A 22,231-nucleotide genomic window follows, 5' to 3' on the forward strand; every position below is an offset into this window, starting at 1 on the left:
CCGGGAAAGATGAGATCATTGGATCCAAAGCCGCGGCTAATTTTAGAAACCCCCCCCCCCCAGTTGACGGTGGCACATTCAAACCAAAACCGCTCCGGAATTCAATTAGGGAAAACCGCTCCGCTTCTGACGGCTTGAAAATAACCAGAGTTTTCTCGTGAAAACAAAACTCCGGCCTCGACGGCGGTTGGGAGGCGGGACGGTTCTTTAACACCGGAGGTTCTTGCGGCGCTGGGGAGATCACCGCTGAGGCTCTTTTTCCAGGTGTTGCTGTGGATTCAAGGGCTTTGGACAATCTCCTTCGTAGCTTCTTTTTTTTCACACCGAGAGGGAGATCCTCTGGGTAGAAAGGAAAACAGTAACACAATATCGGCTTGATCCGGCTATCAGCTCAAATACAGGAGCCGACCGCATTCCAGTGCTGAGGGGAAGAAGGAGAGAGATAGGGTGAAAGAGGGAGATAGGGTGGGTGAAGGAGGGAGATAGGGTGGGTGAAGGAGAGAGATAGGGTGAAGGAGAGAGATAGGGTGGGTGAAAGAGGGAGATAGGGTGGGTGAAGGAGAGAGATAGGGTGGGTGAAAGAGAGAGATAGGGTGGGTGAAAGAGGGAGATAGGGTGGGTGAAAGAGAGAGATAGGGTGGGTGAAGGAGAGAGATAGGGTGGGTGAAGGAGGGAGATAGGGTGGGTGAAGGAGAGAGATAGGGTGGGTGAAGGAGAGAGATAGGGTGGGTGAAGGAGGGAGATAGGGTGGGTGAAAGAGGGAGATAGGGTGGGTGAAAGAGGGAGATAGGGTGGGTGAAGGAGAGAGATAGGGTGGGTGAAGGAGAGAGATAGGGTGGGTGAAGGAGGGAGATAGGGTGGGTGAAGGAGAGAGATAGGGTGGGTGAAGGAGAGAGATAGGGTGGGTGAAGGAGGGAGATAGGGTGGGTGAAGGAGAGATATAGGGTGGGTGAAGGAGAGAGATAGGGTGGGTGAAAGAGGGAGATAGGGTGGGTGAAGGAGAGAGATAGGGTGGGTGAAGGAGAGAGATAGGGTGGGTGAAGGAGAGAGATAGGGTGGGTGAAGGAGAGAGATAGGGGAAAGAGAGAGATAGGTGGTAAGAGAGCGAAAGGGTGGGTGTGAGAGAGATATAGGTGGGTGAGAGAGAGAGAGCAGCATCTTTCACACACCTCCTTTGATATGCGAGCCGTATTCTGTGAATGAGGACTTTGGTCCTTTGACTCTTTCTGACTGGATCCAGTCAATGACTCTCTGCATCCTCTCCTGGTGCTCTGCCGTCCCTGGGGGTTTTCCCCGGCTCAACACTGCCCTCGCTGCGAACAATAGCAGATGTAGACAATTATGAAATTAATTCTGTTCCTGCCAAATGTTAGCGGGGGGGGGGGTCCCGCTTCTAGTAACACATGACCCCATGATGCACCACGGCCCACAACAAGCCCTGCGTGCAAGCAGCGAGCGGAACCGCATTGTTGCATGCAAGGTGAAATCATTATTCGTTATGTTTCACTCTGCTCCTCCACCCTCCTGGAACCCCACCCTGCCTGCACCCCCACCTGGCCCGCTAGCCCGCGTCCTCCATGTGTTGGAGAATAATAATGAAAAATGAATAAATAAAAAAATACAAATAAAAGCCCAGGAAGAATTCTTCATTTTACAATTTTACTAGTCAGCAACGCAGGTATGCATTAGTCAAAGTGGAAGGGAGAACCACATGTTGGTCGGATCGGGGGGTGGGGGGGGGGAAGCACATGGTGGTGATTAGGGCCTGGATGTAATGGAGGTGTGTAAACCCAGGCCCGGGTCCAAGCGGGCAGAGACCAGAGCTCAGCGCGGCCCGACGGAACGGCCCGGCCTGCAACCGTCCGAGTCCACAGAACGATCGTTTAGAGATTAGACGTTGACAGAGGATGTCTTGTGGCCGCAGACTCCGGCAGATCACCAGAGAGTTGGGAAACAGACAGATTGATCATGAAGGGTGCAATTACTTTTTACTGCTCCCTTTAGCATGCGGTCATCGTTGCAGTCCTGTTTGAAGAGAGACTTCAGGCGTTTGGCTTCTTGTCCCGGCAGCGCTGCAGCAGGTGTAAAGGGTTACAAATGGAAGGCGGGTCCAGCGAGTACTGTTACTCATTCATTATTACATCGTTTACATATATTGAACGATCCATCTGTTATTTTTGTGAGATGCGTCTTCGACCCATGACGCTCTCTGAAAAGGAACAAATTGTACATGAACAAACTGTACGTCACAAACCCTGGCAACTCATTTTAACACCGCATTTGTTGTGCACTTTTTTGCAGGTTCAATCATGTAACTGCTTATTTGCCCTTGGAAAGGAAAACGTCTGCAAAAGCCCCTTCTGGGAGCAAAGGGGGTATCTGGACCATGTGACGACTTGCAAACATGCAAGTCCTTGAGTGACACCTCAGAACCTGCACCAATAATTAAGTCATCCTAGTGGCTGTGCCCATAAGGAACCTAACTCCCACCGGACCGAATGTAATTTAAGTGATTTGCTGTAATGTTAGACGGGGCAATGTTTTGATTGACAAGGACCCATATTAATTGCTATATGTGCTCTCTCTCTCTCTCTCCCTCTCCCTCTCCCTCTCTCTCTCCCTCTCTCTCTCTCCTCCAGATGTGTTCTTTGTTAAATAACCCAGAATCCATCAGATGTTCCTCCTGATGACTCTTACACGCTGCCTCCCCCCGTAGGCCAAGCATAACATAGGGCACTCAGAGTTCCTTTTTGAAAGGTTTCAGATGCTATGGGAATGAGCTACAGCAAAAACAACCAAATACCAACTTTAAGATGGAGATCATGCCCCAGCCACTACTGTTGGAGAGATCCCTATCGGAATATCTGGGAAAATGTTTTTGTTGTGATAATGAGTTTGTGTGCGTGTGTGTGTGTGTGTGTGTGTGTGTGTGTGTGTGTGTGTGTGTGTGTGTGTGTGTGTGTGTGTGTGTGTGTGTGTGTGTGTGTGTGTGTGTGTGTTGTTTATCGTATCACAGATGTTGTTTCATCAACACAGTGAACAGCGAGCTAGTTTGATTCTGCTCAGATCTGTTTATGTGTACTGTCCATCTCTGAAAACACCTGGCTAACAGTTTCATTAAGGCAGAGAGACACCTTCTACTAAACCCAAGGTTTGCTTGTGTTTGATGAGAATGAACATCTCACGATACTCCAGCCGTGAGCCGGTTGGCAAGAATCGAGAAAATAATAACTGTCGGGTGCATTTAATAATATTTATCTGAACTTTGCTAATGTTAATATCTTTTTTTCACTGGAATGTGATTATTCGCTTAAGGATTGAAAATTTGATTCCAGGCATTTAGCTCACCTTTTGTGTTTTCAATATTCTTCCTTTTCACTGATCCACATTTCTTATGATATTATGATAATAATCTGGTAAAAGACACACTATGGTAACTGCACAATTTGTTCATGGCTTATTCCTAGTTTTACTTCTTAAGACCCACTAAAGAGTGAGTCACACACATGGCCCGAAAGTGTAAACTACGTAGAAAGAAAAGTTTGGGATTCTTGGGCATTTGGGCCCAAGAATGGCATTTTTGGGGGCGGGGGGGGGGGGAAGAACGATGACATCAGGAGCCTTTTAGTAGCTCTTGCCCCTGGTTCTTCTGACCAATCCTCTCTCTGGACTGCTGCTCTCGTTGTCTGGATGGAATATGATCAGTGGTGTCTAATCTGACCTTCAGCCTTTACTATTATTTGGTTTGTTTTTCAAGATGCCAGCCCTCTCGCTCTCTCTCTCTTTCTCTCTCGCTCTCTCTCTCGGGAGAATTCCGGACCGCTATCCCCGAAGGCCAGGAGTGTTCTCTCAGAAGGCCTGGAATGATAAAGTCCATGGCAGCGTGTTCCCAAAGTTGCTATCGGCTGAATGGCACTAAATGTCACATATTTCACTTGTGTCTTTTTTGGGTGTTTTTTGTTCTTTGGTATTATTAGTTTTATTAGTAATCTCTTTCGTAAGAACAGAGATTTTGAGTTTTCAATTATTTATATATATATATATATATATACACATACATGAGCACAAATGTTCACACCCTCTTTTGAGCTAAAGATAAACATGCAAAATACAAAGTAAAGAGTTAACCCAAAACCTATTGTACATGACCAAACGATTTCTTTATACTTGATTCACAGAAATGTCTCAGCTTCAATAGGTCTATTTTAAGAGACCTCCCTTAACTTTCCAGATTAGTGTTTCCAGTGGTTCTCAAGCCTCACTCTGGCTCCAGGTTACTAAAACTAAGTTTTATGGACTTCCCAGATGCCCGGTAATGTCTCACTAAAGGGTAAAGTATATGTCTGTGTGCGCACTGTTTAAAAGCACAGACACAGTTTTCACAAAACTTGTATTCTCCCTTATCTAATGTCACTAACACAATATGTTGCTTTCCCAAGAGAAAGAACTCACAAGCTATCTGTGTCTACTAATGGTTTGACTAAGAATCCTGGCACCTTCACAGAGATAACAGCCAGGGCCTTTCTCGTCTGGGGGCAACCCAATGGTGTATCCGTGTGTGTCGAGTATCCGAGATGTTTCCGGAGCTGTCCGTCACCGAGAGAGGCACCTGCGGGGTGTGAGGGAGGGGGAGGGAGGGAGGGGGAGGTGAGGGTGGTCACAGTCAACCGTGGACGCTTCGCAGGCCGGTGTGAGAAATGTTGCTGGGTAATAACGTGTCACAGACAGACAAGGCTCATCACCGCAGGACGAAGGGCCGGGGATGTCTGGCAGGTAGTGTCTGTGTGTGTCTGTGTGTGTGTGTGTGTGTCTGCATGTGTGTCTGTCTTTGTGTGTGTGCGTGTGTCTGTGTTCATGTCTGTGTGTGCATATATATGTGTGTGTGTGTGTGTGTGTGTGAGTGTGCATGCATGTGTGCGTGCGTGCGTGCGTTTCTCCCCAGCAGTGGAGCCTCAGCTAATGTCTCTCCCCATTCTCTCTTTTTGCTCCATTCTCTCTCCCTCACTCTCTCTCTCTCTCACAATTCTCTCTCAATATCTACTACAATATCTACTACTGACACTCTCTTCGTTCTCTCTCAATATTTCTCTTTCACTTCATTCTCTATATTTTTCTATTCTCTCCCCATCATCCTCCATCAGTTATTTCTATCGCACTATCTCTTTATACTCTATCAACTCTGTCCATTCTTCCTCCCTTGCTCCTTTTTCTCTTTCTCCTTCCACCCGATGATTTTTTTTTCTCTCTCTCTCTCTCTCTCTCTCTCTCATACCCTCTGTCTCTCTCACAGTCTCTCTCTCAATACGCACTCTTATCACTCTATGCCTCTCACTCCTACCTCTCTCTCTCCCACTCTCATCTACATCCCTCTCTCTCCCTCTCCCTCTCTCTCGCTCTCTCTCTTGACACTCTCTGTCTCTCATCTTCGATGCCTGTGGTATCTAGACAACAGCCTCCTAAGGGTTGTTATTCCTCATTGCCAGTTGTTGTAATTCACTGTTAGGCTGCGTCCTGACATCACCCTACAACAGAGCACGCTGGTGATGGATGTTTGCCACTGGCCAAGAGCTGAGGTGAAGGTTCTCTCTCTCTCTCTCTCTCTCTCTCTCTCTCTCTCTCTCTCTCTCTCTCTCTCCCCCTCTCTCCCTCCCTCTCTCTGTGTATCAGCCTGTGATCTCAGGTCGCTGCTATCCCATCAAGCCCCCCCCCCCCCCCCCCACCCCCCCCGACCAATGGATGAAGGCTGAGGTGGAGGAGGATGAGGAGGGGGCGTTGAGGAGGAGGAGGTAGGAGGGAGGAGGAGGACAGAGATGGAGGAAGGGGGTGAAGTGACACCTCTGGTGGTTGTGACACACCGTCTATCTCTCTCGACCCCTCCAGGTCTGGAACTATGAGTCATTACAACCAGGGGGGGGGGGGGTGTTGGCGCTCGATGCGTTTGCGTGCGTGTGCAATTTCGCAGATTGTGTCCGGCGTGCGTTCGGTGCGGGCGCTGTGTGTGTGTGTGTGTGTACAAATGCGTGCTTGTAACTGGTTGCGTATGTGTCTTTCTCTGGAAGAAACTTTTACACTGTGTATTCCACGGAATATTTTGGAGGTCACTCCTTGTTTATAAATAATCAGATAGTCAATAACAATTGTAAGCATAAGAGACGTAAGCAGTGAGACCAAAGACAACAGATTATCTCATAACATAATTCAGAGGAAACGTTGGCACCTTTGCTTGCCCTGCTCTGTGAACCTTTGAGATGCTGGCTGATTATTGTTTTTTCTACTGGGGAAAATCAAACCTGGTTCGTTGCATGCAAATAGCCCCTCAAACACACACAAGCCCATGCACAAACACACAGACACACACACAAGCACACACACATACACACACACACACATGAACACCCACACACACACACACTCACACAGACACACACACACACACACTCGTACTTATTCGATTCGTCACCCTAGAACAACATTCGGCAGGAAGTCCCGCAGAGCGTCCGTGGGGTCCCCGCGCGCTAACGTTAGCCTAGCTCTGCGTTAGCCTAGCTCTGCATTAGCATCTGTCGGTGGGGCCTCTGTGTTTGTTCAGCTTTCTCCCGTCCCAGAGAGCGGAGGAGAAGGCTCGGGGGCGATCTGGCACCCGGCGTGGCGAGCGGTGTGTTTTCTCGCGGAGCCGCGGGGTACGTCAGACCTCTCAGCGCCCGGCGGGGGTGAGGGCAGGGGGGTGTGCACAGCGTGCACACGCGTGTCAAGGCGTGTTTGGCTTGAATGGCAAACAGCAGAATGTGTCAACGTCGATGAATGAGCCGGCAGCATTGATAACATTATGAGCCTGTAGCCCAGTGCCTCCAGATACACACCAAAAGAGAAGGGAAAACACACACATGGTGAGGCCTGGAGCTATAAAATACATGTGTGGAGTTAATGGCTTTAATATAAAATATCTATCTTTTTAATAGTGACCTGGCAGTATCGTATTTTTATAGAGGTCGCATAGATGTAATACAATAGAGCAGGGTGTATATCCTTTTTATAAACGATTGTTTAATTTTATGCAAACGTATCATGGCCCTCTTTTAACGCAGCTGCAACTATGAGATTATTAAAAATATAAATCATGTAAAATTGAAGTGCCCGGTGGATTTCTGCATTTCTGCATGCACGTGTCGCTTTGGACAGATAAACGTGCACGCTGACATACGTGTGACGGGCAGTGCGCCGTGACGCAGCGCTGGCTCCGTTCCCGTGGCAGCGCCAGGGTAAACGCTGTTCGCTCAGGGAATGTAAATCTGACCACAGATCTGTCGTCTGGAGCGACTACAAGAGTTTAGCTCAGGTTTTTTCCCCCCTACTCTTGTTAGTCTGAATCCGACTTGTCAAATAAGACGTCAGGCAACGCAGCAGGGAGGGGGGGAGGGAAGGGGGGGTGAGGGGGGGAGAGGGGGGGGGGGGGGGGGGGGGGGGTTAGGTCATACCGACAAAAACATGGCTCCGTTCGGGCTCTCCCCCCTGTTCAATGAGAGGAGGAATGTTCCGGTTGACAGGATGTTTCAGCCAGGCCGTTTGGAAGTGTTGGAGCGCGCCCACATCACACGGAACGAAAGTCCGATATTTGTACTTGGAAGCTCCCCCCCCCCCCCCCCACTCTGTTAATGGGATGCAGTGCGCTGGTGCGTCGTGCTGAGGCACACTCAAACATACACACACACACGCACACACACACACACACACACAAGCACACGCACACACACATACAAGCGCACACACATACAGGCACACTTACACACATACACACACACACATGCACACACACATACACACACTCACATACACACAAACACACACACACACACACACACACATACACATACACACGCACACTCAAACACACACACACACACACACACACACACACCGGTCGGGTCGCAGGTCGGCTGGACAGCCTCCCTCGGAACGCAGAACATATTTTTGTGTGACGAACCCCGAGCCAAAGATCTTGGTCAGTAGAGGCTTTTCAAAAATGCTATTGCTGTGAAAAGTAAAACCGTCAAACAACCAATTCCCTGCTTCCTCGACGGACCGCTCCGACGCCAGGACGAAGGCGAAGAACGAGAAGAGCGTGATGGCATCCGACAGAGCCATGACGCGGCGTTCATAAGATGAGTGGGGTTTACTTTGCACATCGTAGATGCTATCACTGAACGGTTTCCTCTCTTTGTGCGCGGAGTCAGACGAGGTCAAAGACATTAGGTTTTGCTAATGACTTTTATTCTTCGTCTCAACGCATTCAGGGAAATGAGGTCGTCTCGGCCATTCTAATGGGGGAGGTTATGGGAAGCCGCAAAAAAAAAAGAGCAATTGGCTACTGACCCTGCACAGCAGAGGGGCTGGTTTGGGCTGAGCTCTGCGATGCTGGTCGCCGAAGCTGCCAGCTGTAGGCCCAGGGCTTCAGCCTGATGGATGGATGCTTACCCCAATAACCCCTCTCCAAGTTCCTTCCAGTTACACCAGTCATCCCTCTGCAGCCCAGAGCAGAGACACAAGGCAGGCTTCCTAAACGCCTGGTTCTCTTTCAGTGTACATTTTGGCAGAATTTGATTTCGATTTTGATATGAAAGATTAGGTTTCCGATATGTTTCAAATATTTTTCCGCTATATTTTAATTTCTTTATTGTTTCAGCTCCAATAATTTGCACAAAAGAATGAAATAGACGCAGCAATCTTCACTCGCACAGCCAAAACGTGCCATTTCTTTGCCAAAGAAACCCCCAAAGTCGCACCAGCGATCACGTCTTCAGATTATCGTATAACGCCATAACACTACCTTTTTTTCTTCTTCGTTGGTGCCGGCGTATATTTACACCCTGTTCTGAGAGACACCCACTGTGTGTCATGGCCTCAACGGTCACTAAGGAAGCCAACGGTTGTCAGGAAGGTCAGGTGAGTGTGACCGAGAACTGATGCAGCAGAAGATGGATGCTTCAGGTCAACCAGAGCGGCTCGACAACATGGGTCATTAAATGAAAGAGAGAGAGAGAGAGAGAGAGAGAGAGAGAGACAGAGAGAGAGGGGAGGAGAGTAAGGGCGCGGGAGAGAGAGAGAGGGAGAGAGACAGGCAGAGAGCGACAGAGAGAGAGAGAGGAAGAGAGACAGAGAGAGAGGGGGAGGAGAGTAAGGGCGGGGGAGAGAGGGAGAGAGAGAGACAGAGAGAGAGAGGAAACAGAAACAGGGGGAATGGTCTGCCCCTCTGGGTCCTGTCTCCATGTCACTTCTGGTTCTGGTTCTCTGTGTTTCCCGGTAGAACACCAGGGGCCGACCTGGCTCCGTCCGTGTCTTGTTCTCACATTCTCAGCCTTGGCCAGTGCTCTATCTCCCCCATGGCTCTCTCTCGCTTTATCTCTCTCTGTCTCTTTCTCTTCATGATTCCTTATCTGCCAATCTCTCTCTTTCTATCTCTCCAAGTCTCTCTGTCTCTCTCTCTTCATGCCTCTATCTTCCCATCTCTCTGTGTCTCTCTATGTCTCTCTCTCCTCCTCTCTCTTCATGCCTCTATCTTCCCATCTCTCTCTGTCTCTCTATGTCTCTCTCTCCTCCTCTCTCTCTTCATGCCTCTATCTTCCCATCTCTCTATGTCTCTCTATGTCTCTCTCTCTCTTCATGTTTCTCGCTGTCTGTCTCACATTGCATGTTTCTGTCTCTCTGGAGGTGTGTTTCCATCCAATTGTAGCAAAAACCTTTACTGAATTATGAAAAAATTGGCAAAAGACAATGCAAATGTATTCGTGTTTTCATCCAATACTGGATACTCTTATATTGGTTATTGAAGATTAGGAGTTGGCGCTGATTCTCCAGTCAGGTGCTGTTTCAACTCGACGCAACAAGGGGATGTAACTAAAGTCTCCCCAATCAAACTTCAAACGTTTTCGGCTGAAACTGATTCCATTAGCCTTTTGAATCGATACTCCAACTAATCCTTCTTCAAGCGTTGAGTTTTTTCACGATTTTTGGCGTATCCTCTCACATTTTGGTATGTGAAAATTTAAATAGGTAAAATAAACATAAAAACAGGTGGATTGAAACCCACCTTGTGCCTAACTCTTAATGTTTTTCTCCCTCTTCCCATCTCACTCTCTCTCTCCCCCATCACATTCTCTCTCTCTCTCTCTCTCTCTCTCTCTCTCTCTCTCTCTCTCTCTCTCTCTCTCTCTCTCTCTCTCTCTCTCTCTCTCTCTCTCTCTCTCTCTCTCTCTCTCTCTCTCTCTCTCTCTCTCTCTCTCTCTCACACTCCCTCTCTCTCGCTCTCTCTCTCGCTCTCTCCCTTCCACCCCGATGCGTACCGGTCCATTCCGCGTGTTCCCGTCATGAGCCTTGCCTTTCCCTGTTTATTTCTTTCTCTCTTTATTCCTGCAATCTTAACCTTTTTTGGAAAATAGCGTACTCGTGAGAACGCCAAGTCATGTTTCCTGATAAGACTGATTGGGGTCCAATGAGAGACCAAATCATTCTCCGTTGACTAATCCCCACTTTCGGCATTCCTTCTCCGTTTCAGACCATACTACATACTGCGACATAACAGCTGAAAGATATGTGACAAAATAAAAGTATTAGTACCGACGGCAACACTTTTTTTCCCTCTTTAAAGAGTAACCAAACACTCAAAACAAGCCTTTCACAATGTCTCAGGACACAGCAGCACAACCGGTGGGAGCTCGTTTCATATGCTAATTTGCGATTAGCTAATCAGCCAGTCAAGAGGTGCGGTGGTTACTTTAGCACATTTACCGCTGGAGGGAACAACACAGGTGTAGCTTGTTACATCGTTACCAGTTTTGTATAATCCTCAGCGAGCCACCGTCGTAATGGGCCCAGTTTACAGTGGGAACCACACAGGTGTGGCTCGTAACATTCATTATGGCTCCATAAGTTCCATAAGGGTATGGCAGTACACCAGGATTGACACAGCCAGACACAACAGTGTCCATGCTTTTGCGGCGACAGGCAGAAATAGACCCTACCTTACAGGAACAGGACGTTTCTTTACCGTACTATGGACGACCTTTCAAATGGGTCTGTATGGGCAATGTATGGCAACTTCCTTTGTTTCTGTCTATTAGCGTACTGGCAATTAAAACGTCATTCCGCCCCATTCTAAATGGGAGAGCTACCGCTGTACCTTCTCCTGTGGTAATGCAGATGGAGAACAGGTCTACTGCTGTACCTTCTCCTCTGGTAGAGCAGATGGAGAACAGGTCTACTGCTGTCAGTGTTGGGAACATTACTTTAAAATAGTAATTAGTTATAGTTACTCACTACTTGTTCCAAAAAGTAACTGAGTTAGTAACTGAATTACTCAATAATAAAAGTAACTAGGTACCAGGGAAAGTAACTATTTGTGTTACTGTAAAAAAAAAAAAAGTTGCTATATGTCAAAGAATTTGGATTTTTCTGAGCAGTTTTCACTTGGCCTTAATGTGTTAAATGGTTGAACTGCCCATTCAAGGCCCTGATATGCTTCCAACTGAGGCCCCATCCACACTAACCCGGGTAAATCTACAAACGCATAAATATAAATGTTAAAACGCTGGGTTCGCGTTGTAGTATGGACAGGGTAGACGGAGGCTTTCAGAAACGATGACGTTCGGTTGCCATGACACTGTGACATGACGCTGCCACAAGCTTGCGCTCGAGACCAAGACGCTCATTAAAAAAATAGCAGGTGAAATGCAAACGATGATCTTTCTGTACAATGTACTAATTTATCTCCAGATACAATTCGACATATTGGCTCAAACATATTCGTTGCTCCAACCCCGGAGGCGAGCGCTGTACTTGATGTTCTTCAGCGATGGTAAAAAACCCGAAAGAGGGACAAGACCGGGTCGAAAATGATTAACCAGCTGATCAACTGTAAATATCATCTGATCGCGCGCCTGTAATCTAAACAGAGAGGCGTAGCGGAGTTACGTAACCATGACAACTGTTTATCAAAATAATTTCAGTGTGGAACGTGGATGCAAAACATTCGGAAAACGATAGTGTGTACGGAGGTCATTTTCATTGCAGATGTGCGTTTTTACATTTACCTGGGTTAGTGTGGATGGGGCCTGAATTTCAATTTGCTTGGTTGCAAAGGCCGTGGAACATCTGCCGAATACTACGGAAAATGCCAACTTTTCATCGGATTGCTCCGGACTCGCCATTTCTGCTGCTTCATCGAATCTGTTTGGTGTGTGCGTTTGCGTGTGTGTGTGGCGCGCGTGTCCTGGTTTGTGTGTAAAAACACTGGCTCCGATTGGCTACCATGAAACATGACTCTGCCTTAGCCAATCATAATCGCTTATCTCGTTGTTAACCCACCCGGTCTCCTCACTAGCAGTTTGTGATTGGAGCCAGGGGTGCGTTCGGATTACGCAGTTTATTCAATCAATTCAAAGTAACGCACTCCATTTTTCGTACAGTAATGGTAACGGCGTTGTAACGACGGAAATAGTAATTAGTTAGATTAACCCGTTACTGAAAAAATAACGGCGTTACCTAACGCCGTTCTTTTATACGGCGTTATTACCAACACTGACTGCTGTACGTTCTCCTCTGGTAGAGCAGGTGGAGGACAGGTCTACCGCTGCACCTTCTCCTGCGGTTACTGCAGGTGGAGGACAGGTCCTCTAGAGGGATGGAGCTGTTCCTGGCTCTAGTTTTAGTGTGGCCCTTGCGCTTTAATCCAGCCCAGATTAGAGATAATCTGAGACGGTCAAATGGAGGATTGAGGGTGTTGTGGCTTCTGCTGCTGCAGCCGTCTGGGACGGCCCCCCCCCCCCCCCCCCCCCCCCCCCCCCCCCCCCCCCCCCTCCCCCCCCTCCCATCCTCTCACTGTCTCCTAGTGATCCAACACAGCTGTCTCTGGGGAGGGGGCGCAGGGGTGTGTGTGTGTGTGTGTGTGTGTGTGTGTGTGTTTGAGTGCAGGAATGTGTATAAATGTGTGCGTGTGCACATGTGTGTGTGTGTGTATGTGTGCTTTTGTGTGTGTGTGTGTTTAAGTGCAGGCTGGCGTATATGTTTGTGTGTGTGTGTGCGCGCGCGTGTGTGTGTGTGTGTGAGGGTTGGGGGAATGCTGGGGAGGGTGGTGTAAAACAAAATGCGAGTGGTGGGGGAGGGTGGGGTCAGGGGTTGGCGTGACGATAAGAGGATGAGTTTGTCAGGTCATGAGTGGACAGGATATGAGTGGGAGGTCTGCGGAGCTCTGTTAGGTGTGTTAATGAGCCTGTGTGTGTGTTTGTACGAGTGTGTGTGTGTGTGTGTGTTTGTGCGTGTGCTTGGTTTATGTGTGTGTGTTTGACTTCAGGTTCACCCACGTTTATGTGAGAGGGCAGCAGTATCAGCTTCCACTGACCCCTATACCCCCCAACACACACACACACAGACACACACACACACAGACACACACACACACACACAATCACTAACACAAACACACAAACAAACCGATGTACACTCACTCTCTCACGCACACACACGCACACTCTTTCTCAGTCTTTCACAGACGCACACTCACTCTTTCACACACACACACACACACACACACACACACAAGCAGATACTCGCACTCACGCACGCACACACACACACACACACACACACATACTCTCGCACGCAGGCACATGCACTTGGGATGCACACACACTTAAGATGTCCCAATGAACTCCTCACCTCCACCCTTATCCTCCCCCCTTTCTCCCTAATAGTCCGGGGGGGGGGGGGGGGCCCTAATAGCACTCGCGGTAACCCTCACCCCAACCCACGAGAGCTTTGCTCCGCCTCATCACCTGTTTATAGAGACTACACCGTCACACAAGATCAATGATCAGTCATCACATTCGGCCCGTATGTTAACACAGTCTCCTTGTATTCACTCTTTCTACCAGCTTTTCATAAACATTGTCTAATGTTTTGGACGCCTCAACATGTAAATGGACATAACGTCCGGAAACACAGAAACTGTTTGGGGTTCAAACCTTGGGTCAGGGCCAATCGGAAACTGACGTCAGATTGCATTAAGATCTGTTTAGAATCCTACCCACGGCAGCATCACGCGTGGAATGTTGTGTTGTTGTGTTATGCTGTATGTGAGTCAGGTTATTTTCGGTGTCAAACACATGTTGCATTCATGTCCCCGTCCATTTCCCCGGACATGTTTGCCTCCCAGGGGAGTCAGCTGAACCCCATGGATGGAATATGTCCAACATGCGATACTTCCTGTGTCAAAGAGCCACAGAAGCCACCGGAGCCATGAACCACAAACTCATTACTGGCTCTAAGCTGCTGTCGGCATTGGGAACACAGTGTGTGCCGCACGCTGCACACACACACAAACTGTTTCGTTCCAGGAATCCTGCACGCCGCTTCGGGCGGAGCTGAAATCCTTCGATTGTTTTACCCTGAAGTCGTTATTTTTTAACCGATCCTTCACACATCTGCTCGGGCTGTGTGTGGGGAACCCAGAAGGGATCGCGCAAACACTTACCAGTAGTCATGTTTGATAGAGACGTCTGCGCCCGGGGCCAATAAACACATATTGCTCCGGGTTGGCGGACAGCAGAACCACGTTATAAAGCCGGGCGTCTCCGACGTAGGCCCACTTCGCCGGCGTGCGATGTGTATGACTTATGCTATGTGAGAGTAGCGTGTTCAGCAGTGCTCTCCTGCACTTGAACCGCAGGCCAGATGCTATGAATCTCTGAGTCTGGTTGCAGGGAATCGCTTCAACGCAGCTTTGCCGACCGTGACATTTAGCCTGTGTGTGTGTGTGTGTGTGTGTGGGTCTGCTTGTGTGTGTGCGTGTGTTTGTGTGTGTGTGTATGTGTGTGTTGGGGTCTGCATGTGTGTGTGTGTGCGTGCGTGTGTGTGTGTGTGTCTGTTTGTGTTTGTGCGTGCGTGTGTATGTGTGTGTGTGTGTGTGAGTGTGTGTGTGTCTCTGTGCATGTGCGTGTGTGTGTGAAACAAAAGCACAGTGCCCTTCTCTCTGGCTCTCTTCCTCGAACACAAATACAGCTATGCACACACACGCACACACATCGGTCACGTGCACACACACTCACAGAGACACACACACAGACACACACAGGCACACACGGACACACACATGCGGAAAAAGGACACAATCGCAGCCCAGTCGGTGGGGATGAGACTCGCCATGTCCGTTGACATCGGGCCCAATTAAAGGGGAGGATTAGGAGAGGACTGGGTGACCTCTGCAGGAACGCTGTGTGTACCCTGTCAAGACCTCCCCTTTAAGCACTTTCACCTGCTCATTACAATGCCCGGGATGTTGTGCGTCCCTTTCTGTGTGTGTGTGTGTGTGTGTGTGTGTGTGTGTGTGTGTGTGTATTTCCAAGAGTGAACTCACATGCACACAATATTCTTGTCTTTTGTACCAGATGAAGGTTTAACGCTCTGTCTCCTGCACATCAATGTGTGCGTGCGTGCGTGCGTGCGTGTTGGAAAGTTTAGGTATTCGCACGCGCACTCTGGTCCTTTGGTCTTCTGTATCCGAGGTGCGTTTTGTTTTCCGTGTTGTGTGTGTCCTGAGTGTGTGTCTGCGTGTGTGAGTGCAACCACCTGTAAGCTCTCGCGCCTTCATGCTCTCGCTGTGCGTTCGCACGCGCGAGTCTCACATGTGTGTGTGGACACGCGTGCGGGAGACGAATGTGCCGCAGAACGTCAGATGTCGGGCGGGCTGATGGATTTGCTGTCCTATAGAGGTTCCTGTGTAAATATTTGACTTTAGTTATGGTATGGGTTTTGGCGTGTGCTCCAGTGCACGTCAACACACACGGCCTGAAGCTCCCCGACGCCGTGTGTATTGGTTATTATGTTGAGTAATGGCATGTTTTCGTGTGTGTGTGTGTGTGTGTCTGAGTGTCTGTCTGCCTGACTGTCTGCGTGTATGTATATATGTGTGTGTGTGTGTGTATTTTTGTGTGTGCCTGTGTATGATTCAATGTACGTCACAACGTGTATGTGTGCGTTTGTTTGTGTGTTTCTGCGTGTGTGTCCATTTGTGTGTGTGTGTGTGTGTGTGTGTGTGTGTGTGTGTGTGTGTGTGTGTGTGCGACATTACCACTATTGCAGAACCACGGCTGAATTCCGAACCCCTTGATTGATGGATTAAAGTTTCGACGGTTGATCCAACTCACCGGTGTCTCACCGATGTCTCACCGATGATGTCATCGTATATCTGGTCCCCATTCCTCTTCATGTTGGGAGGAAGTGATGTCATATAAGAGAGCAGCGGCGGTACGTGGCTGAAGATGATCTCACTGAGCTAGCGGCGGTACTCACTGCTAAACCAGCGGTCAGCAACAGACTCTGGAAACACACCGGGCATTCTGCTGCTGCCACATTCTCAGCTGTAGTCCGACAGAGCCTTTTAATGACACCGCAGTGGGGCAGAACCACCCCCCCCCCCCACATAACCACCCCCCTGACAGACAGCAGCGATTCAGGCTTACCGGGTCCCTAGCTAGGAATCCCGTTTTGACGCCTGGCACAACCCCCCCCTCCCAAACCCTGTCGACCCCCTTCCACCCACCAGTAAACGTATTAACACTCCTTTCTGCCTGCTCTGTGAGTGTGTTTCGTGCCCTGCGTCTGCCCAGTGACATGACAGTCATGATAAAAACATAACAAAATCATGGACTCACACCTGAAACCCTAAATAACTCTAGAAGCTTCAGAGTGCGCTCCGCAAAATGTTTGTTACAAACAGGTAGATTCACCAGCTGCGTGAATTAACAAATCAAGCGATTAAAGCGGTAGCCCTCTATAAATTGACATCAGCTAACCTAACCAATCAGTGCAGCAACTCTGAGCCTTTTACACAGGCAGTGATAAGAGAGCCTTGCTTTGTCTTGATCACATTAGCTGTGTTCAAAATCGTTCCCTATTCACTCACTCACTATTCCCTTTATAGTGTTCATGATATAGTGCACTATATAGGGAACGAACAAACGAGAATTCGGACACTACACTGAACATTTCTAAACGTCATTTGCGTCAGTAAATGCGCCGGGTATTTGTGTGACGCAGACAGCTGTGCCCACATCATGTAAACAAACCGGGCACCCACGAGGAAAGCTGGAGTTTATATTGATGTTGAATGTTACATTTCCTTGTTCAAGTTTCTTTTTATTAATTTCGAATGTTACATTTTCTATGTTAAATTCCAAATAAATGTTGGATTTACATCATTAAATGCATTCTTTTTCGTGGTTATTCAGCTTCTTCTCCTCCGAAAAAACACGACCGCATTGCATTGTGGTATACGGGAGTAACATGTAGGGAACATCGTATGTACACTCAAATTTTGGGTATTTTAAGTCCACTATAAAGTGCATGAAATTAATCACTGAGAATTCGAACAGCACTAAAGAATGGTGAGCACCCTATATAGTGCACTATATCCGTGATAGGGAACGATTTCGAACACAGCTATTGGGTTGTTTAAATATACACAACACTCACCAATCACTTCCTGCCTCTGCCCACTTGACTGTGATTGCCATTGACCACTACGACGTCAGTTCTGCTGCTGATTCTCTGCATACATTTTTCCATTGAAAATGTCTGTTGTGGCCCCTTGACTGCGATCGACTATGTAAATGCCTGCAGATGATCCACCTGGTCACCCGATTCACCTGTGACCAACATGTGTGTGGAGACAGTCAGACTATTTATAGGCCATAGACCACGGCACTCTTATTGAAGGAAGAGGTACAGAGGTTCTCTTAAGACAACAGAAGTTCAAAAGGACATTTTAGTGTCAAACGACACAGTCAAAGACATACATTGTTCAACATCTATTTGAAGGGTTTTGAAATGTCAACATAGAGGGTCGTTTATTTTGTCCTATTTTTAGGGGCGATTGATTTCAGTTGTGTGTCGGGAGTATGTTGTCGTGGGCCATGGGGGAGATAGAAACCTTGGATGGCCACTGTTGTTAAGACTTAGCTGCTGTGTGGCCGAGCCAACAGGGTGCTGAAAGACGAATCAGAGTGGCTGGTGGTGTGCCGATGGCGGGCCAATGGTGGTCCTACAGTTGGCTCATGCCCCCCCCCCCTCAGGGGACAACAGGCACGCCACTCAACAACTGACCTAACAACTCGCTGGACAAGCGGTCCAGGTGGTATGCAGTAGGCGAGAGCCAGCGATCCTGGTATTTTGAATGCATACTCACAGGAGCTACCCCCCCCCCCCCCCATACACACACGCAGAAAAACGCACACACTCACTCGCATACACACACACATACACATACACATAAACACACGCACACACATACACACACACATACACATACGCATAAACACACGCACACGCATACACACACGCATACACAAATACACACGCACACACACACATTCAGACACTGCTTCCAAAATACCGCACAGGCTGAAAGTTCTGCGACCCCAACACAAGTCATGGTGTTGTTGTTTGGCTGAACGATGCTAAACAACATTCGTAATGTTAGCCAATCGCGAAAAAAAAGGGATTGCAATGGCAAGACTTTCACCAGAGGTGGCGCCGCATCTGTGGTATGATTTGAAGCATTTGGTTGACCGATGATGGGCATTATGAACTGAGGCCTTGTGGGAAATGATGTATGTGAACTACAATGCTTCGCTGCGTCTTGGGGACCTTCTTACGCACCCTTTCACATACTTGTGTAAGTGTGTGTCTGGTTCTGTGTGCGTGCCTCTCACTTTCCAAACAATTAGCGTGCCTCTCCCCCACTCTTCCTCCTTCTCTCTCTCTCCCTCTCCCCCCTTTCCCTCGCTCCCTCTTTCTCTATCCTTCTCCCACCCTCCCTCTCTCTCCCCCTCTCCCTGTCTCTCTCCCCCTCTCCCTCTCTCTCCCACCCTCCCTCTCTCTCCCCCTCTCCCTCTCTCTCCCCCTCTCAACCCCTCTCTCCCCATCTCGTACCCTCCCCCCCCCCCCCGATGGCAGGCAGGCAAATCCATGTATACATGTTTCCTCATGTCCTCATCATCGGCTGCAGCCCGGCCCCTGTCCAGCCCCCAGCTCTACTCTATCTCTCCCCAATGCAGGAGGGGACTCTTGGGTGTGTGTGTGTGTTTGGGACGGGCCGGGGGGGAGGAGCCAGAGAAGCCCTCAGCAGCCGGCCCCTCCCAGAGTAGGGGCATATCCCCTGCGCTCAGCCTAGCCGCGCTCAGAGCATAGATGGGACCCCAGCCCCCTGTTGGTCCAGCAGCTCACAGACGCACGTCCACTAGATCAACCCCCGGGGGAAAGAGAGAGCGAGAGCGAGAGCGAGAGAGCGAGAGGGAGAGAGAGAGAGAGGCACAGAAGGCGGGGAGAGAGTGAGAGTGAGAGTGAGATAGAGAGAGAGAGAGAGAGACACAGCAGAACCAGAGGAGAGCAACAGAAGAGAAAGTGGAGAGTCAATTACACGCACCGGCTTCAGCAGACAAGAAGTTTTCTTGTTCGGTTGGTGTCGTTGTTTTTCTTCCTCTGCTTCTTGCGGGGGTCACCCTCCGGTGCTGCCACGGGTCCTGTCGATGAGGAGGGTTCGGCTCAGACCCCTCTCTCGACTCTGCTGCTCTGGGCTCCACGAGCAAGGCAGAGGCGGCGGAGTGCACCGACGCCGCTTGTCCAATTAGCCGTCCCCGTTCGGCAGCGGCTGGAACCGTACGCTCCTCAAGACGCCCACTATGACTCTTCTGGGCTCGGAGCACTCCGTCCTCATACGCACCAAGTTCAGATCAGGTAAGTGGAGCGCTGCAGGGGGCCTGGGGGGGTGGTCCGGCTCCCCTGGGACAAGTGGGAGGCGGTTCTTTCACTTCCACTTCATTCAGTCTCCTCCTTTGGCGTCTCCTGTCTCGGGATGATGTTTTTTGTTTTGGAGTTGAGTTTGGGTTGCGAAGAAGTCGTGAGGATGTTTTATGTTGAGTGAAAAACAACTACCGGAGTCACCGTTTAACCTGTCAGCACTTGTGATGTTCCCCCCCCCCCCCCCAGCCGTTCACCTGAGCTCATCGTTATGTCACTGCTTGTGTGTGTGTAGCTGTGTCTGTGTGTGTGTGTGTGTGTGGGCGTGTGTGTGCATGTGTGTGAGCGTGTGAGCGTGTGTGTGTGTGTGTGTGTGTGTGTAGCTGTGTCTGTGTGTGTGTGTGTGTGTGTGTGTGTGTGTGTGTGTGTGTATGTATGCCTGCGTGCGTGCGTGCGTGTGTGCGCGCGTGTGTGTGGGACACTCCGTCGTCATGACGTCATCGTAATATACTGCTCAGTAACAACCAGGCCCGCTGACAGGTGTGTGTAATTTACAAGGCATGCCGTTGAGTACGGCCAACATAGAAAAAGAAATACCTTCATAAATTAATTAATAAAAATCTCTGAAATAGAGAGAGAGAGAGAGAGAGAGCGAGAGAGAGAGAGAGAGAGAGAGAGGCGAGGCCTTGCCTGGAGGTTAATGGCGTGCCAGGGCGCAGTGACAGATTTAGGAGCGGGATCGGCCTTTGAGGTTTGAGAGTGGCCCGACTCGTAAAGGCAGAGAGGAACACATCAGACCTGGGGGGGAGGGGGGCGTCAGCAGAGGGCGAGCGAGGGTAGCGAGGGGGGCGAGCGACTATAGGGTGGAGGTTGTTGTAGGGGTGTGTGTGGGGGGGGGGCGAGCTGTTGCACTTTTTTTGGGACCCCCGAACAGGGGAGGGGGGGGCGGCGGCAGCACTGGGGGCAAGAGGAGCCGAGAAGACCTGCTCTCACGCTGGTGGGGGGGAGAGAGGTTAGGAGTGGGGGGGGGTGCTGATAAAAAGAGATTAGAGTGGAGAATGGGGTCAGCAGGCTATCAACCTGTGGCTTTACAGGAGCTTGAAGTAATGTGTGTGTGTGTGTGTGTGTGTGTGTGTGTGTGTGTGTGTGTGTGTGTGTGTGTGTGTGTGTGTCTATTACATTTGTGTGTATCCACGGGTGTACATCTGTGTTCATGCTTGTGTGCAGGTATGTGTGAGAATTTGAGCATTTCTGCCTATTTGTGTGTGTGTGTGTGTGTTTCTTTCTGTGTGCGGGAGTGTGTGTGTGTGTGTGTGTGCGTGTGTGTGTGTGTGTGTGCTTGTCTTACCTGTTGATATAAAAGAGAGGGAGGACCGGTATGGACTACAGCGCTGATTTAAACCCCCCTTTAACACACAGCAGCTGTTGTGGCTTTAACTCTCTCTCTGCCTCTGCCGCTGTCTTTCTCTCCCTCCTTCTCTCTCTCACACAAACACATTTTTATTTCACCTTGAGTCTCTCTGTCTTATTTGGCCATCTCTATCCCTCTCTTCTATTTTTCATCCCCCCCTACACCCAGCACACATTTTAGATTGTCCCCCGATATCTAACATCCCATTGCCCTTGTCTATCTGTCTTTCTCGCGGTTTACTTCCTGAGAGGGTACATCTCCTTTTGCTCCTCTTAGTTTTCTTTTCTCCACCTGTAGCTCCTCTTAGCTTGGGTCGTTCAGTGGCGGAGCCGCAGATTCTAACGGCACATCTTGTCTTCTGAAGTGTGAGCAACGCTGCCACCTAGCTGTGGATAACGCAACTACAGGCAGAGATCGCAGCCTTTGGACGGATAATAAACAGACTTTCAAGCAAAAGCTCTGAAAAGCTCTCAGGAGTGGTATATTACCATTATTATTATGATTATGATGATAATCTCATTCCCTCCCTGCCGAACACAGCGGAGTATAATGTCAAACCTTTTTTCAAAACGTGATAAACGTGGAGAGAAAGTACGGTGGAATTCGGTGCTGGTGATAAGCGAGACGTTGGTCGCTGCCTGCAATCTTGCTGGGCTGAGCTGTAATTGCCTGCCGGGAATGGGAGTCTAAATGATGCTTTTCCTTTGTGATGTTTAGAGCTAAGCAGCAGGGAGAGAGGGGGGGGGGGGGGGGGGGGGAGAGCACCTCATCCTGCATGCCGTTTATTTTGTCGTGCAGTTTTTGCCAGCACATGTTTCAATAAAGAACAGGGCAATACAATGGAAATAATTCATTGGCATATTTACAAGAATATGGGGTTATTTTCATTGCAATTCAAACAAAATGTAAAAGAAATGTCTTAAATTGACAGGCAATATCTTGGTAGAAGATGGATTGCTACTTTCAAGTTCAGAGCCGTATACTCATTACGTAGAATTCTGAACCTGTCACTGGATTCTAGTGACAGGTTGTGTG

General features: G+C 49.1%; 1 protein-coding gene across 5 annotated transcripts in view; it reads left to right on the forward strand.

Moving 5' to 3' along the window:
* Positions 1 to 19,267: 19,267 nt before the first annotated feature.
* myocd (myocardin) overlaps positions 19,268 to 22,231 on the forward strand; it is a 25,599-nt gene continuing 22,635 nt past the window's right edge. For all 5 annotated transcript variants that reach the window (XM_079757188.1, XM_079757190.1, XM_079757191.1 and 2 more), the window contains exon 1: positions 19,268 to 19,782. In XM_079757188.1, coding sequence (XP_079613314.1) covers positions 19,728 to 19,782 — 55 coding nt within the window. In that variant the 5' untranslated portion in view covers positions 19,268 to 19,727. The remainder of the gene's footprint in view (positions 19,783 to 22,231) is intronic.

The sequence above is a fragment of the Pollachius pollachius genome (genome assembly GCF_949987615.1).
Source record: "Pollachius pollachius genome assembly, chromosome: 19".
Lineage (NCBI taxonomy): Eukaryota > Metazoa > Chordata > Actinopteri > Gadiformes > Gadidae > Pollachius > Pollachius pollachius.